The 14,824-nt window shown below is 32.6% G+C and overlaps 1 protein-coding gene across 3 annotated transcripts in view; it reads left to right on the forward strand.

The window, feature by feature from the left end:
- The window catches only part of LOC129005976 (calbindin-32), a 105,071-nt gene that overhangs the window by 68,182 nt on the left and 22,065 nt on the right, over window positions 1–14,824 (forward strand). For all 3 annotated transcript variants that reach the window (XM_054435055.1, XM_054435053.1, XM_054435056.1), the window contains 6 exons: window positions 5,910–6,053; window positions 7,699–7,784; window positions 10,217–10,306; window positions 10,883–10,969; window positions 12,447–12,503; window positions 12,874–12,957. In XM_054435055.1, coding sequence (XP_054291030.1) covers window positions 5,912–6,053; window positions 7,699–7,784; window positions 10,217–10,306; window positions 10,883–10,969; window positions 12,447–12,503; window positions 12,874–12,957 — 546 coding nt within the window. In that variant the 5' untranslated portion in view covers window positions 5,910–5,911. The remainder of the gene's footprint in view (window positions 1–5,909; window positions 6,054–7,698; window positions 7,785–10,216; window positions 10,307–10,882; window positions 10,970–12,446; window positions 12,504–12,873; window positions 12,958–14,824) is intronic.

Below are 14,824 nucleotides of genomic sequence, written 5' to 3' on the forward strand. Positions count from 1 at the left end.
ATCTAAAAGGAATTAAAGAATTTTGTCAGCTGTTAGCTCTAGAGTTTTTAAAAACGAAAATACACGTTTTTATCTTGAATATTCAATATTGAGCCAATCTTTTCATCCTCAGATCAATGTCAGAATCAATGGTAGAACACAATGAAAATTTTTGAATCTATGAAATTATAGAACACGAAAAGAATTTTAGGATTAAACCGGCAAAAGGTAAAGCATAGGAATGTCGCCTGGCTTAGCTCCAAAACACCGGTGCTAAATTATCAAAAGCTTGCTCGGTTTTTACTGCATACTTCTTGCTATAGGCTAAATTAATTCTTTACTAAAATTCGCTACTGAAATTAACTAGCTACTTTAGCTACTGAAATTTGGAAAAATATCTATATAGTTTGTTAGGGTGGTTGCTATAATAACCCTCAAATAATAAAAATAAGTGTTTATAAGTAAACGTTGTAAAAAAATTGCTTAAAATGCGAGATGTACTCGTTTGACTGTGATTTTGCTGGCAGATAACTTTGTTATTATTTGTATAACAAGATCATAGATATGTGATTATCAGAAAAGAAACATAATCTGAGATGTTATGTCTAAAACTAAGTTGAAAAAAAAACCGATATCATATACATGAACAAAATGTATATTTTATATACTTATGCATTAAGACGCTGTCTATACAATCTTCGTTAAACAATACAAACTGTCCAACATCAACTGACCGTAGAAATGGACCTGCTCTTGAACCAGCTATTTTTAAACAATACTAATCAATATTTTTAATTATTTGGTAATCTTAATTTACATTTATGTTTTAATATATATTTATTCTAAAATTTAACCCACTGACGTAATTAAATGCAATAGTACATTGACATTTTATTTTTGGTCACATGAGAAAATATTTGATTTTCTTTAAAAAGGTGGTAGTAGTGGTTAACTCAATAACTTCTTTAATCAACCAAAGTAACAAATACAAATTTGCATTAGTCATGTCAAACAAAATGTATACTTACTTCTAAAATTAAAATAAAACAATGACGCTTTAATCAAACTAGATTAATGACAAGCTTCTTTGAAATAACTAAACCCAGTGATACAAGCACGGACACTGTAGAAACTCTTGGCCAAGAGTAATTTTGTACTTGCCCTTTGAAGCGGATCAAGTCCGACTCCAGCTGAAGGGAGGGAGGAAGTAGAATGAACAGTTTTGCCGATTCCAAACTTAGGTAAAACAACTAGATACACTGTAAAAAATCCCAGACACTTGGAGGTGTAAGTGGTGTGGAAAAGTCTTGAACATAACCCCAAACTATTTACATTCAACAAAGGCCCGCTTACAGGGAACCGCGGATAAGAAGGGTTTGTATAACAGAGGCTCCAAGTGAGGCTTATACAAGACAATAAGAAATGTTCCTTGTCGTTGCCTCCTCCCTCCCTTCCTCACCCCCCCCCCCCCCGTCACACTTCTCCTCCAGCCATTGTTACAAGGATAAAGTGGTTATTCGCCCAATCTCATCAAGGGTTCAGTGTAATACCTCAGTATTTATTACACTCATAACTCCTCACAGGAAAAGAGTGGGTGTGCCTTCGAGTGACAAAACAAAAGATTTAATTGGATGTAATGTACATAAGAATAATACCCCCGTCTCAGCAAACCTGCATACTAAGCAAATTTCAACTTGTCTGATTACATTTTTACTAAAATACTTCCATAAATAGGACATATTTATTCCCAATTTAAATAACGTTACATTTAACGAGTGCTTAGGTTTTGCTGCTACGGGGAAGGTAAAAAGTGTTTTATGACCATACGTCAATAGCAAAGGATGAAATAAATAAATTTGCCAAATTTTATCAACATATATCCATAAACAAGTAAACTACAACAGTTTTCATTTTCTCCATGACATGGGAATTTTAAATGACACTTTTTTGTAAATTTTCTCCGTAACCGTTAGGCATACAACAGCACTTCAATATACTAAATTATTTCCTTTTTTAAGCTCTACAAAATGAGTTAGAATGAAATTACAAGTTTTATTGTTTTTAGGGTCATAAATAGGAAAACCCCGTTTTTACCTTAAATATATATGCATTTGAACTGATGGTGTTTTTTGTCCTCTGGGGACCTCAAAACGAAAAATTAAATCGGTCCCAGGTCCAGGAATTACCATGAGACCTACGGCAATAACTTAGTCCTATATGGGAAATTTGCTAAAACAATACGAAGAACATAAGTTTGTGTCTACGAATAATGAAGCTGGTGGAATTGATCTCGGGTATTAGTATTATCATATTCATATGTATAATTTGCTCTTAGAATTCCAAATAAATATGTAGCCCATTAAAAACTACGCAATACGCTCCCTTTTAGATACAGTTAATAGAATAGGCAAAATAAGTAATCATTTCGGTCGCAGTATTTAGTAGGTATAGTTTTGTAGACAATAATTTTACTTTCTGCACATTCAAACAACTGCCGATCGTGAAAATTACCTTGCTTGTATTTTAATTTAAAATAGACAATCAGTGAAATAAATGAGATTAAACATTCCATGAACTACTGAGGTTCAGGAATCATTACCACAACAAATAAGTTTATGTTCTATATTCAATATTTAAACGACAAGAAAGCTTTTTAAGACGATTTTGCTATTTCGTTAGCATTGTACGAACACAGCTAGTTACACCGGGAACTCCTTTATCAATCGCTCTACAAATAAAATTATAGAAGAAAAACATACTGCTCAACAAAAATGAATAAATCGGAACCTACAATGAACCAAATGAATTTATTTTTCAAAATTACAAAATGAAAATGACTACAAATGCTGACATACATTTCCGTTAGATTTGTAACGGTTACAGTTTAACTATATTTATCAAAGGGTAGTTTTAGTACCTATAAATACACCATAATCAGATTCATTACCTCCATTAACTTCCATTAATTAGCTGTAAACTTGTGGTAGTGATTATATGGAACAGAGGCTATCGTGGTTTTGTAACGTACGTTGGACCGAAACAGCGTGAAATATAATCATTCCGGTTCGATAAATGTAGGCCTATGACTATGTTGACCATTATCTAAACATAATTGAGCGAAGCTCTTATACGTCGACTCTTATGCTTTTCGTAATACGCAAACTCCTCCTAGACGGCTGAATCAATCGTTTTCAAATTTTGCGTGGTGATAAAGACCATATCGGTGAGAGCCAACATTTATATGGCGTTAAAAAAGTCTCTCAGGAATCCGCCCCACTGGGTCTCAAAGTTTCAATGTAATCCATATGGAAGCAGTATTTGACACATAAACAAAGACATATGATCAGCTGTTGACTTTTAAATGCAGTAGATAAAGAAATAGCTAATAGCATTATTCCACAGATATTAGAATAGAAGCGGTATGTATCATAAATATAATCAAATGACGACACTAGCTTGAGGTCCGTGACGTAGGAAGTGGTGCAGGAAGTAGTAAAGGTGAGCAGTCTGGAGTGTGGAAGCTGTTTATGACGATTATATTTAGGTATCTGCATTCCTAAAATTCTACGGGAAGGCAGGGAAACGGGTCCGCGACGTAGGAAATGGCGAAGGAAGTAGTCAAGGCGAGTTGTCCGGAGTGTGGGATCTGTTTATGACCAAAACATTAAGGTATTTGCAATCCAATAATGCTAAGGAAAGGGAAACAAGTCCGCGACGTGGAAATTGGTAAAGGAAGTAGTAAAGGTGAGCTGTTCGGGGTATTTGATCTGTTAATGACCATTAGATTAGGGTATTTGCAATCCTATGATGCTATGGGAAGGGAGGGAAACAGGTCCGTGACGTAGGAAGTGGTGATGGAAGTAGTAAAGGCAAGCAGTCCGGACTGTGGGAACTGTTTGTGACGATTTGATTAAGGTATCTGCAATCCTAAAATTATATGGGAAGGGAGGAAAAAAGGTCCGCGACGTAGGTAGTGGTGAAGGAAGTAGTCAAGGCAAGCTGTCTGGAGTGTGGAAACTGTTTATGACGATTAGATTAAGGTATCTGCAATCCTAAAATGCTACGGGAAGGGAGGAAAACAGGTCCGCGATGTAGGAAGTGGTGAAGGAAGTAGTCTAGGCGAGCTATTCGGAGTGTGGGAACTGTTTATGACGATTAGATTAAGGTATCTGCAATCCTAAAATGTTTTGGAAAGGGAGGGAAACAGGTCCGTGACGTAGGAAGTGATGAAAGTAGTAGTCAAGGCGAGTTGTCCGGAGTGTGGGATCTGTTTTTGACAAATAGATTAAGGTATTTGCAATCCAATAATGCCAAGGGAAGGGAAGTAAACAGGTACGTGACGTAAGGAGAGGTGAAGGTAGTAGTAAGGTGAGCAGTGTGGGAACTGGAAACCGTTTGTAGCAGTTAGATTAATGTATCTGCAATGCTGAAATGCTATGAGAAGGGATGGAAGCATGCCCACGACATAGAAAATGGTGAAAGAATTAGTAAAGGCCAGCAGTGCGGAGTGTGGGCAATGTTTGTGGCAATTAGATTAACGTATGTAGAATACTAAAATGCTATGGACAGTGATGAAAACAGGTCCACGATGTAGAAAGTGGCTTAGGAAGTAGTAAAGTATGAGCATAGTGTGAGAACCGTCTGGGGCAGTTAGATTAATGTATCTTCAATCCTAAAATTCTATGAGAAGGAAAGGAATCATGCCCCACGACGTAGGAAGTGGTGAAGGAAGTAGTAAAGGATAGCAGTGCAGAGTGGGGGAACCGTTTGGGCAGTTAGATAAATGTATCTAATACTTAAATGCTATGAGAAGGGAAGGAAACGGGTCTATGACGTAGGAAATGGTGAAGGAAGTGGTAAGGCTTGCAGAGCAGAGTGTAGGAACTGTATTTGGCAATTACATTAATGTATCTGCAATCATAAAATGCTATGGAAAGAGAGGGAAACAGGTCCACGACGTAGGGGGTGGTGAAGGAAGTAGTAAAAGTGAGCAGTGTTGAATGTGGGAATGGATTAATGTATCTTCAATGCTAAAATGCTATGGAAAGAGACTGTAAATTGTAGGTTAAAATGATTACGAAGCACGAATCGATACATGCAATCGTTTACAATAGAAATTTACAACTGAGTTGACAACAGCTGATTTTTACTCCATAGATTCTAAAACGATTTTTACTCCATAAAGAGTAAAAATGCTACTTTAGTCCCGCAACGCATGCATTAAAAACGACTGTTTTTACTGCAGTAGGCTATGACAAAAACAATATAATATGAACCCTTGATGACTCCGCTCAATTTTTTGGATGCCCCTGCGAATGCCACCTAGTTTTAATTACAGAGAATTAAGATATTCTCTTAATAGTTTTAAAGGAACTGATAATTATTGTTTTGACTAACTTGTATTTATTATAACCAACATAGAGCAGAAAAATATTTAATAATATAATTATTATTAATTTATATAATAATTATTTATAATAAAACATTTATAATATAATAATTATTATTATTAATATATATAATAATTAATAATAATATAATTTAATAATAAGACGATTCAATCAATTGAATAGTCAAAAATATTTGGACATTAATAATAAAAACCAAAACCGGAATTCCCTTTTCATTTTCTCAGCGTTTATGCTGTTTTGCCATTTTTAATTACACGTTAAGTAGCCTATAAGTCATTTTGTAGAAATTTGAAATATAGTTCCTAATTCCTGGTTCAATAATGTTATTTTAAATACTTTCGATCTGTTGCTATAAAGTAGCATTGTCTATTATGTGTGTGTACATATTAATTAAATCAAACTTCAAGTTTCAAATTAAATCTAGTATAAATACTAGTTTCACACTTTTTGCCAGGTTCCTAAACTTAACCACAAATAAACCTACCAATTTCTGTTGATTAAAAATTGTTTTATTTTCAGAAATGACATCAGCAGCCGAAAAGAAGCTTAACCTGGAGCGGGCCACAAACTTCATGCGACAGTACCGAGACCCGCAGTCCCGTGAACTCAAGAAGTTGTCCGCCAACCAGTTCATGGAGGTCTGGAGTCATTACGACAAAGACGGTCAGTCCGAGAACTAGGAGAAATAGTAAATTATTGTAAGAAGGGTAGAAAGAACAACATCAAGGAGTCAAAGTTAGTGTACAAAACAATTTAAAAAAATAGCTCGATTGTCAATAAAATTTAATGAAGAGAGAATAAACCTAATGGTAAATGATAAGCGGTAGTAGAATGGTTGAAATTTTGAGGAAACTACACCATATTCGTAAATGAAATAAAACAAGTAGAAAAAAATAACATGATCACAAGGTAACTTGAAAAAATTGGAAGGCTTAGACTAATTAAGATAACCCAGTAATAGACTTAGGTAAACTGTAGTCTCGATTTTGTTAACTATTTTTTTTCTAGACAGGTAATATTTTTATGTAAATTATTTTTAAATGCGATAAGCAATTACAGTAAAATAATTTCCAAACTTACTATAGTCTTCAGCTTACAAAACTGTGTGATTCCATTGTTCGTAAGCACAATCTATGAGATGACAAATGGACTCGGTAGAATTGAAGGTCAAACATTTAAAGAAATTCAAGCTCTTAAAAGATACAAATGGAAGGTTGACACGTATGCATCTTCATCTCAAACTAATCCTTCTCAGTTTATTACAGTATCGTTATAAAAACATTATATAAAATATTATATTCTTTTGGATTCTTCGGTTTAAATAATTGAGGGTTGCATTTAATAATGCGAAAATATTATATTCACAATCTTCTTAATACCAAACGTTATAGAATTAAAACATAATATAATCATGCACATAATGCAATTATTGGCTAAGCCGTTGGCATGTATAAATAAAATAAAATAAAATGCATGACAATGTTCGTTGTTATGGACAGGTAGTGATATATTTTCATTATTGCAATATACAGATTGAGAGAGATTTTCATTTCAATTTCAAACAAACTCAAACAACCCTCTCGACAAGAGAGTGAAATAACTGACAGTAAAATAATTTCCAAAAGAAAGATAATCCAATATTGATTAATGGATTGGTTCTGAAAGCTTCGACAATCTGAAATAATTCGTTTCTAAACGATTTCAATTAGTTAGGCTTTGGAAATCTTTCAAGCTAAATGCACCTGTTTAGTTAAATCTCTAGAATTGAAGCGAAAAAAAAACTCCGCAGAATCAAACATCAGAGGTTATGGAATATGTCTATTTTAACATAATGATACTAGACTAACGACTCCTTACCGTAATTAAGTTTGTACCGCAAATCGTTGTTGTATAAAATAATAACAATGCTTGGCTTAAAAGTTACTATAAATCAACCAAATGTTTAGTACTTTGTGGTTAGTTTTTTTAACCAAATGTTTTGTCTAATTAATCGATGTTACTGGGTCAACTTGCCTTCGTTAATGCTTTAGCCTGAATAGTTTATGTATCATACACCTGAATCCAATTAATTTCAAGCCATCAAACTTAAATATAGCTTTTCTTAGGATCGAAACAACAGTTAAGTGAGCTACGTAACCAAATACTCAACTAGGCTACAATACAGTAAGAGATTCTTGCTTCTCAGTTTTAGGTTGATCTACATAATTAGAACTTTATCGATTCGTAACTTTAATGCTTTTAATTTAAAGTAACTATACATAAGAAGTTCTTTAATTCCCTGACGTTCAATGTCCATTATCTGTTACAGGCAATGGGTATATAGAAGGGACGGAACTAGATGGGTTTTTGAGAGAATTTGTATCCAGTGCCAACGCAGAAAACGTCAGCCCTGAGGTAGGTTTGAGCTCTTGCAATATGCTTAGAAAAGTTACCCAAAAACATTTAAAAGGATTCGAAGAATCGAAACTGAACAATTTATGGTTTAGGTTTTGATTAAACCTATTATTTTTTTCTATCTTACATCACAGTTATCACAATAGATACAGACATAACTTTGGATACCGAACTCCACAACTAGCCCATAGTTCGTTGGAAAATGACGTATTTTACATAGCTCACATCCTTTACCGCAACTTGCCGCCCAACATAACTGATGCTGAATCAGGCAGTGTCGCTGTATACAGTATAAAAGCAAGGTCTGTGAGTGGCTGATGTAGGACGAGAGGCTGCAGAGGCTATAATTCGCTCGCCTTACATTTAAATTCACCTCTTACCTCAAACACCGCCATAATGGCTATCAACATACACTTTTCTATAGAATAATGTACATATACTGTATTTTTATTGTTGTGCTTAAGGTTCTTTATTTGTTAAATAATATTCTAGTATACATTTATATTTTTAAGAGCTCCTGATATGTATCCAAGAGTTTAGACGTACACATTATTTATAAAATGTGCTCCTGTGTTTGATCTATGTACAATACATGTTTTCTGCTGGTAAGAGCTCTTCCCTCGAGCACGGACTTGTATTCTTACCAATGATTACGTATTCATGTATATTTCAAGCTGAATAAAGCGATTTTTGATTTGATTTGATTTGATTAATAAAGTAAAATATTGAGATGGGCTAGTAATATAACATTAAAAATTCATTTTTCTTAAGGTAACGACACTTTATATAAAAAAAAAAAACAATAATAAAAATAAAAACTAAACGCATAGTGTCTATCAAATCAAATCATCTTTATTTCGAACAGAAAATCTGTATAACAGCGTCACAAAAATATAATAATTTATAAATAAAAAACTTTTTTAAACAAAACGTTTTTAAACGCCCTAAAAAGTAGAAAATAATTTACAAATAATTTATAAATATGTTGAGAGAGTATAAATACTTGTACGATTTAAAACGAAAAACATTGGGTGCATGCAATTAAATGATAATAATACATTAGTTCAGTAGGTGAAGATAATTGTAAACTATCTATTGCATGCACCCCACGTTTTTCGTTTTAAATCGTACAAGTATTTATACTCTCTCAACATATTTATAAATTATTTGTAAATTATTTTCTACTTTTTAGGGCGTTTAAAAACGTTTTGTTTAAAAAAGTTTTTTATTTATAAATTATTTTATACTTTTTAGTTTTAATGTGTGTGCATGTAAATCTATTTCAAGCGTCTATATCAGATTAAGACAGAGGCATGTGGGAAATCTAAGGTTTATTTGAGTTTCTTTGCATATAATTATGTATTAGATTGCATGTATGGCCTACCTACTAACTATAAATATATAAATCTATTTGATTTATTGTTTACTTTATAGAATACTAAATAAATAACAAATGTCATTATTAACAAACTCCTTTATATCTGCAATCAGATTGTTTATCTTGAAATATTTTATTTTATTTCATTTATTTATTTATTTTAGTTTATTTTGAAATGTTTGTTTGTATAAAGAATCTCTTGGGAGCAGAACCTGTACCTCTTAACCTCTGTTTTTTGAACTGTCAAATTTAAGTATTTACAGCTGACTTAAATTAGTTCATATAGGCCTATTTACATCCTTTCAAAATGTAAACATGAAAAATTTGGAAGCCCATGGGGTGTAGCCCAAGGGAAATATGAAAATTAAATGATATAATATCGCATTGTCATGCATTTGTGAGCTATGTTTCAAATTTCAAGTCTCTAGCTTATCGGTTACATCGTTTAAAATTGATATCAAAATTTGTAGGAAAGCGAGCTAATAAAAACAAGCCCATGGGGCGTAGCCCGAAAGGAAATATGAGAATTAAATGATATAATATTGCAATGTCATCCATTTGTGAGCTATGTTTCAAATTTCAAGTCTCTAGCTCATCGGGAAGTATCAAAATTTGCAAGAAATCGATTTAATAAAAACAAGCCCATGGGGCGTAGCCCAAGGGAAATATAAAATATAATTGTATAATATTGCATTGTCTTCCATTTGTGAGATATGTTTCAAGTTTCAAGTCCCTAGCTCATCGGGAAGTTAGTATAAAATCGGTTGCAAAATTTGTAGCGGACAAGAAAGCGACCTAATAAAAACGTTTTAAAATAAATCTAAATTCTAAAGAACTCAAATGTAACAGAACAGTCTAAAATTTAAATTTTTTCACTTTACATTCTGTTCAACAGGTACTTTGCTGCAGCTAGAGTACGTATTTCAAATTATACTAACAAAAGAAATACTAAGTGTAAAGATTTGATTCTAATAAAAACATTTTTTATCATGTCATTAAAATATTAACTAAGTAAAATGAAATCCAAGCATATGCAAATAATGCGTTGTTGTAGGCGGTGTCAGACGCCATGTTGGTGGAGCTGAAGCAGTGTTTCATGGAGGCATACGACGACAACCAAGACGGCAAAATAGACATAAGAGAGGTGAGTGATCGTGACAAGTAGGCCTATACGTGAAATAGACATTTTATGTAGCTTTTACAATTACTTTTACACTAAAAGGAAATAAGTTAGCTTATTTGATATTCAAAAGGAGCTACGTCTATTTTATAATTCACTTCATACAAATTCAGTCGATTAACCTATTCGTCATACTGCAGCACAATGCATTTTGCTTTCAATCCATGCATTTGGAGTTAATGAAAAAAATTGTCTTTCTAGGTAGAATAATGTTAAGCTTAAGTCGAAGACGCTCTAAATTTATTTGGTTGTGCTTTCAACCACGGATTTTTCTTAAGAAAACAGCCTGGTTTTGTTCAATAATGCTATATCATTATACACATTTATTTATGTGCTAACTTAAAGGTAGGCCTACGATAATTTCAGTAATAAAAATTAGAATTTATTGGTGGGGAACATATTTTGATCATATCTTTCAGTTGAACTTGTTTTAGTAGAACAAAAATTGAACAGATATAAAAGTTTGCCGGGTGTATCTTACACTGTTACAACGTCAAGTTGGATGCACGATGTTGTAATTTTCGTCACAATGTGTTACAGCTTGCCCAGCTGTTGCCGATGGAAGAGAACTTCCTATTGCTCTTCCGTTTCGATAACCCTCTCGAATCCAGCGTTGAATTCATGAAGGTAAAAACATCGATTACGTTTATTTTAAATGAACTTGCCTGGATGGAGGCCAGAGTGCGGGATTTTAGCACTAGAGGCCTTGGTTTAAATCGTTCCAAAGGCTTTAAATCTGTGATAGGTCTTTTAGTTTGCCATATTATTGTTTTATTTGATAGGTACACAAAATCTATAGTTTAAACTAGCTGTTACCCACGGGCTTCACCCAGTTGACTTCATAAGTGTATAGTCTGTGTATAGTCAGTGGCATTAACACAACTATTGATTGGTTAAGCTGAAATAAACAATACAAAATACAGTAATTCAAACAAATAATCACACCTGATTTTAATAAGGTAATAAATTGAAAGAATAACATACAAATAAGTACAGCTGAGGTATTTTTAACATTAGGTATATGGAAACAGGGGTGCCCACAGGGGGGTTTGATGTAGCAAAATGCGACATCAGAAATTTATTTGGGGGGGATTCTATGATTTTGAGGTGGGGGGGGGGGCCAGTGGTTGGTTAAAAGCACATACAAGATTAATCAGATAATTTTTACGACCTCCTTAATTTATTACTGGGGTAATTATGCAATCAAAATCCCGTTTGACATTTTATCTTGATTAATAAATCATTTTATAATTGCTATAAAATATATAGATACTTTTATGTGGATTCCCACTTTCTGACTCGTATCATGTTTGACAGTGAGAACAACTCCATGCCAACTGCTGTCAAAGGATTATGGTTGGCTTATTAAATTGTATCTGCAATTTGAGTTAGCTTTTACCTTTCATTATGAACTCATTCTCAAATAGTCTCATTGCCTTGAGGACCTATTGATGGTTTTTTAGGTTTGTTTATTATAATATATACTTGATTCATAAAATACCAGTATTATGATAATAATAATCATTTTGCTATTTTTACAACATGAACAACAACATGAAAGCTTGTGATAATATTTTGGCTCTCCCAAATAATTATGCCTGGGTCATTTATTCATTGGAAGAAATGACATACAGTACTGTGACAATTTAATTAAGGTTTTTGATAGGCTATGTGTTTACGTTAACTTCAAGAATTGAAACACATTATTCTGGATTAATTAAATTGTATTTGTTATTGTCTTTTCTTGAATCTAGAAAGAGCTTCAAACAAATTTTACTAGTATTAGAATAGATATATAATTATTTTTTACGCCACACTACACTATATTGACGACCTTCCCATGCAAGGATTTAGTCCAGGAAACAGCTGTTTGTCGCCATGAGTAGTTACAAGTTACAGAGTAAGTACTAATTCTGGGCAACATCTTGTACTTTGAGTCATTGGACACATCGAAAGTAGTCTGTTTAGTGTTTATGTAACTAGTTCAAACAGAATATAACTGTGCCGCAAGTTGTAAGATATTTCAAATAACTAACAAGCACACTTTACAAAAGGTTTGGGTAAATGTAGAGAGTTAACTAAATTATGGCTTTTTCATTAATAGATTTGGCGAGAATACGACACAGATGGGAGTGGATACATTGAAGCTGATGAACTAAAGGTAAGACATTTCTAAGAGACGAATAATAATATAAAAATCGTAAACACGCGAGTGAGGAGTTATCTCAGTTAAAATAAATAAAGAGAGGATTGGTTACAGTAACACGCAGTAAAATACTATCTGAATAATAATTAATTAATTAAATTTGATTTATTTTGTTATAAACAAAATAAAAAGATTATTCATAATGAAGATTTAACATATTTTTTTCTCACCGATTGGGTTAAAGGTCTGTTGACACATAGTATATTCTATAAATTGTAGTATGTAAATATGTTTTCCATTAGCTATAGCCATCAATGTTCGTAGCTTAGACACGAAAGAGTCCCATCGACGCGCATTAAATGTTTGTTTGTTTCGGTGTTTACAGAACTTTCTACGAGATCTGTTGAAGGAAGCGAAGAAGATTAATGATGTGTCCGAGGATAAACTCATTGAGTACACTGACACCATGGTGAGAATTACAATTTTGTATTTGAGGATGAGGGCGTATTTGATCACTTTTGGCAGTTTTTCTTAATTTTTTTAAAACTATAAGCTGTGTAACTTATAGTATAAGTTAGTTTAGTTGGAATAGCGAGGTGATGAACACTTCCGAATCGTACAGAGCATAGCTGAACCGTTCGCGGCAAATCGTCTGTCACTGTTGCTGTCAAAACGCCCGGGTTATTTCCTCATAATAGGTCAAATAATAGGTTAAATTGTTATGGTCCAGTTTCCAAGGTGAAGGAGATTGTAAATAGATTTATGTAAATAAATAGAAATATCATTGTTGAATTATTTGTAGAAGAAATAAGTTTTGAAGATCTTCAAGTAATTTAAATATTGGGCATAGATTACTATTTTTGTTTATGGCTCTATCTATATAGGCCTACCTGTATATTTAGAATGGCATAACATTTTTTTCTTCCTATATTTTTATTATTTTATAATGCATGGAAATAACGAGTAACATAGTTACAATATTAATTTAATTAATATTTATTATACATTTATTTATTTGGTCAATAAATTTAGATAATACTACGGATAGATACTAACAGTAATTGGAATAAGGTATGTGTTTAAAAAAGTATCTACTGACTTGTTAACATTATTTATACAAAAGTAAAAAAAAATTTTCACATATTGCATTTAATTATAAAGTATGTTTTAACATTTATTTAGAATGTTTGCCTAAATATAGGTAAATCTTTTTTTCATAATTTATTTTCCAGGATACAAATAAAGGATAATTTTTTGATAAGGATATTATATATTGAGAAAGATCGAAGGATTAGTTTGACTTAGGTATTTGCTTGATTGGATTTTTAATTAAATCTATTTAAATAACATTATGCCTAACAAGTACCTAGGTTTGCTGCTACAGGGAGGGTAATGAAGTGCGTTTTTTTAGTAAAATATCAATAGCTTAGTATAAATTAAGTTGATTTGCCAAGTTTGATGAAAATATATCCGTAAACAAGCAAACTACAACACAGCTAACTTATTCTCCTTAAGAATAACTAGGGAATTTTAAAATTTATAACTTTTTAGCGAATTTCCCTATAGGGAAGTAGCTTTTACCGTAGGTCTCATGGTAAGACCTAGGCCCGGGACCGATTTAATTTTTCATTTTGATGTCCCCAGAGACTCTATATATATATAGATATATATATAATATATATATATATATATATATATATATATATATGTGTGTGTGTGTGTGTGTGTGTGTGTCCATCCGCACGATAACTTAAACTGTCCGATTTTGATAAAATTTGGTTTGAAGGTGTAAGGCGGGATAAACTTGAATGAGTTCGTGAACCAACATGATCGGACTATGTAAACGGGGGCTTATGGGGGGTTTTATGGGATAAAAATAGGTTTTTCCCATTTTTGACCCTAAAAACGCAAGATTTCACAATTTCTTTCCAAACCATTTTGTAGAGCTTAAAAAACGAATAATTTAGTATATTGAAGCGTTATCATGCGCCTAATTGTTATGGAGAAAATTAAAAAAATGTTAATTTTAAATTCCCATGTTATTCTTATGGAGAATAAGTCAACTGTTGTAGTTTGCTTGTTTATGAACATATTTTGATAGAATTTTGAAAATACATTAATTTCTTATTAAACTACAGTACCTTTTAACATTTTACATTTAAAGAAAAACTTGTTTACCCTCCCTGTTGCAGCAAACCTAAGTACTCATTTAACTAATTCTGTTTAAATAGGGAATAAATGTGATATTTTAAGGAGACTTTTTAGTGTAAACCCAATCAGGCAAATGGAAATTCGCTAAGTCTGCAGGTTTGCTGCGTCGGGGGGTATTTAATGTT

Source organism: Macrosteles quadrilineatus, unplaced genomic scaffold (assembly GCF_028750875.1).
Source record: "Macrosteles quadrilineatus isolate MER2022 unplaced genomic scaffold, UCM_ALF_1.0 Scaffold_48__1_contigs__length_938360, whole genome shotgun sequence".
NCBI classification, from domain to species: Eukaryota; Metazoa; Arthropoda; class Insecta; order Hemiptera; family Cicadellidae; genus Macrosteles; species Macrosteles quadrilineatus.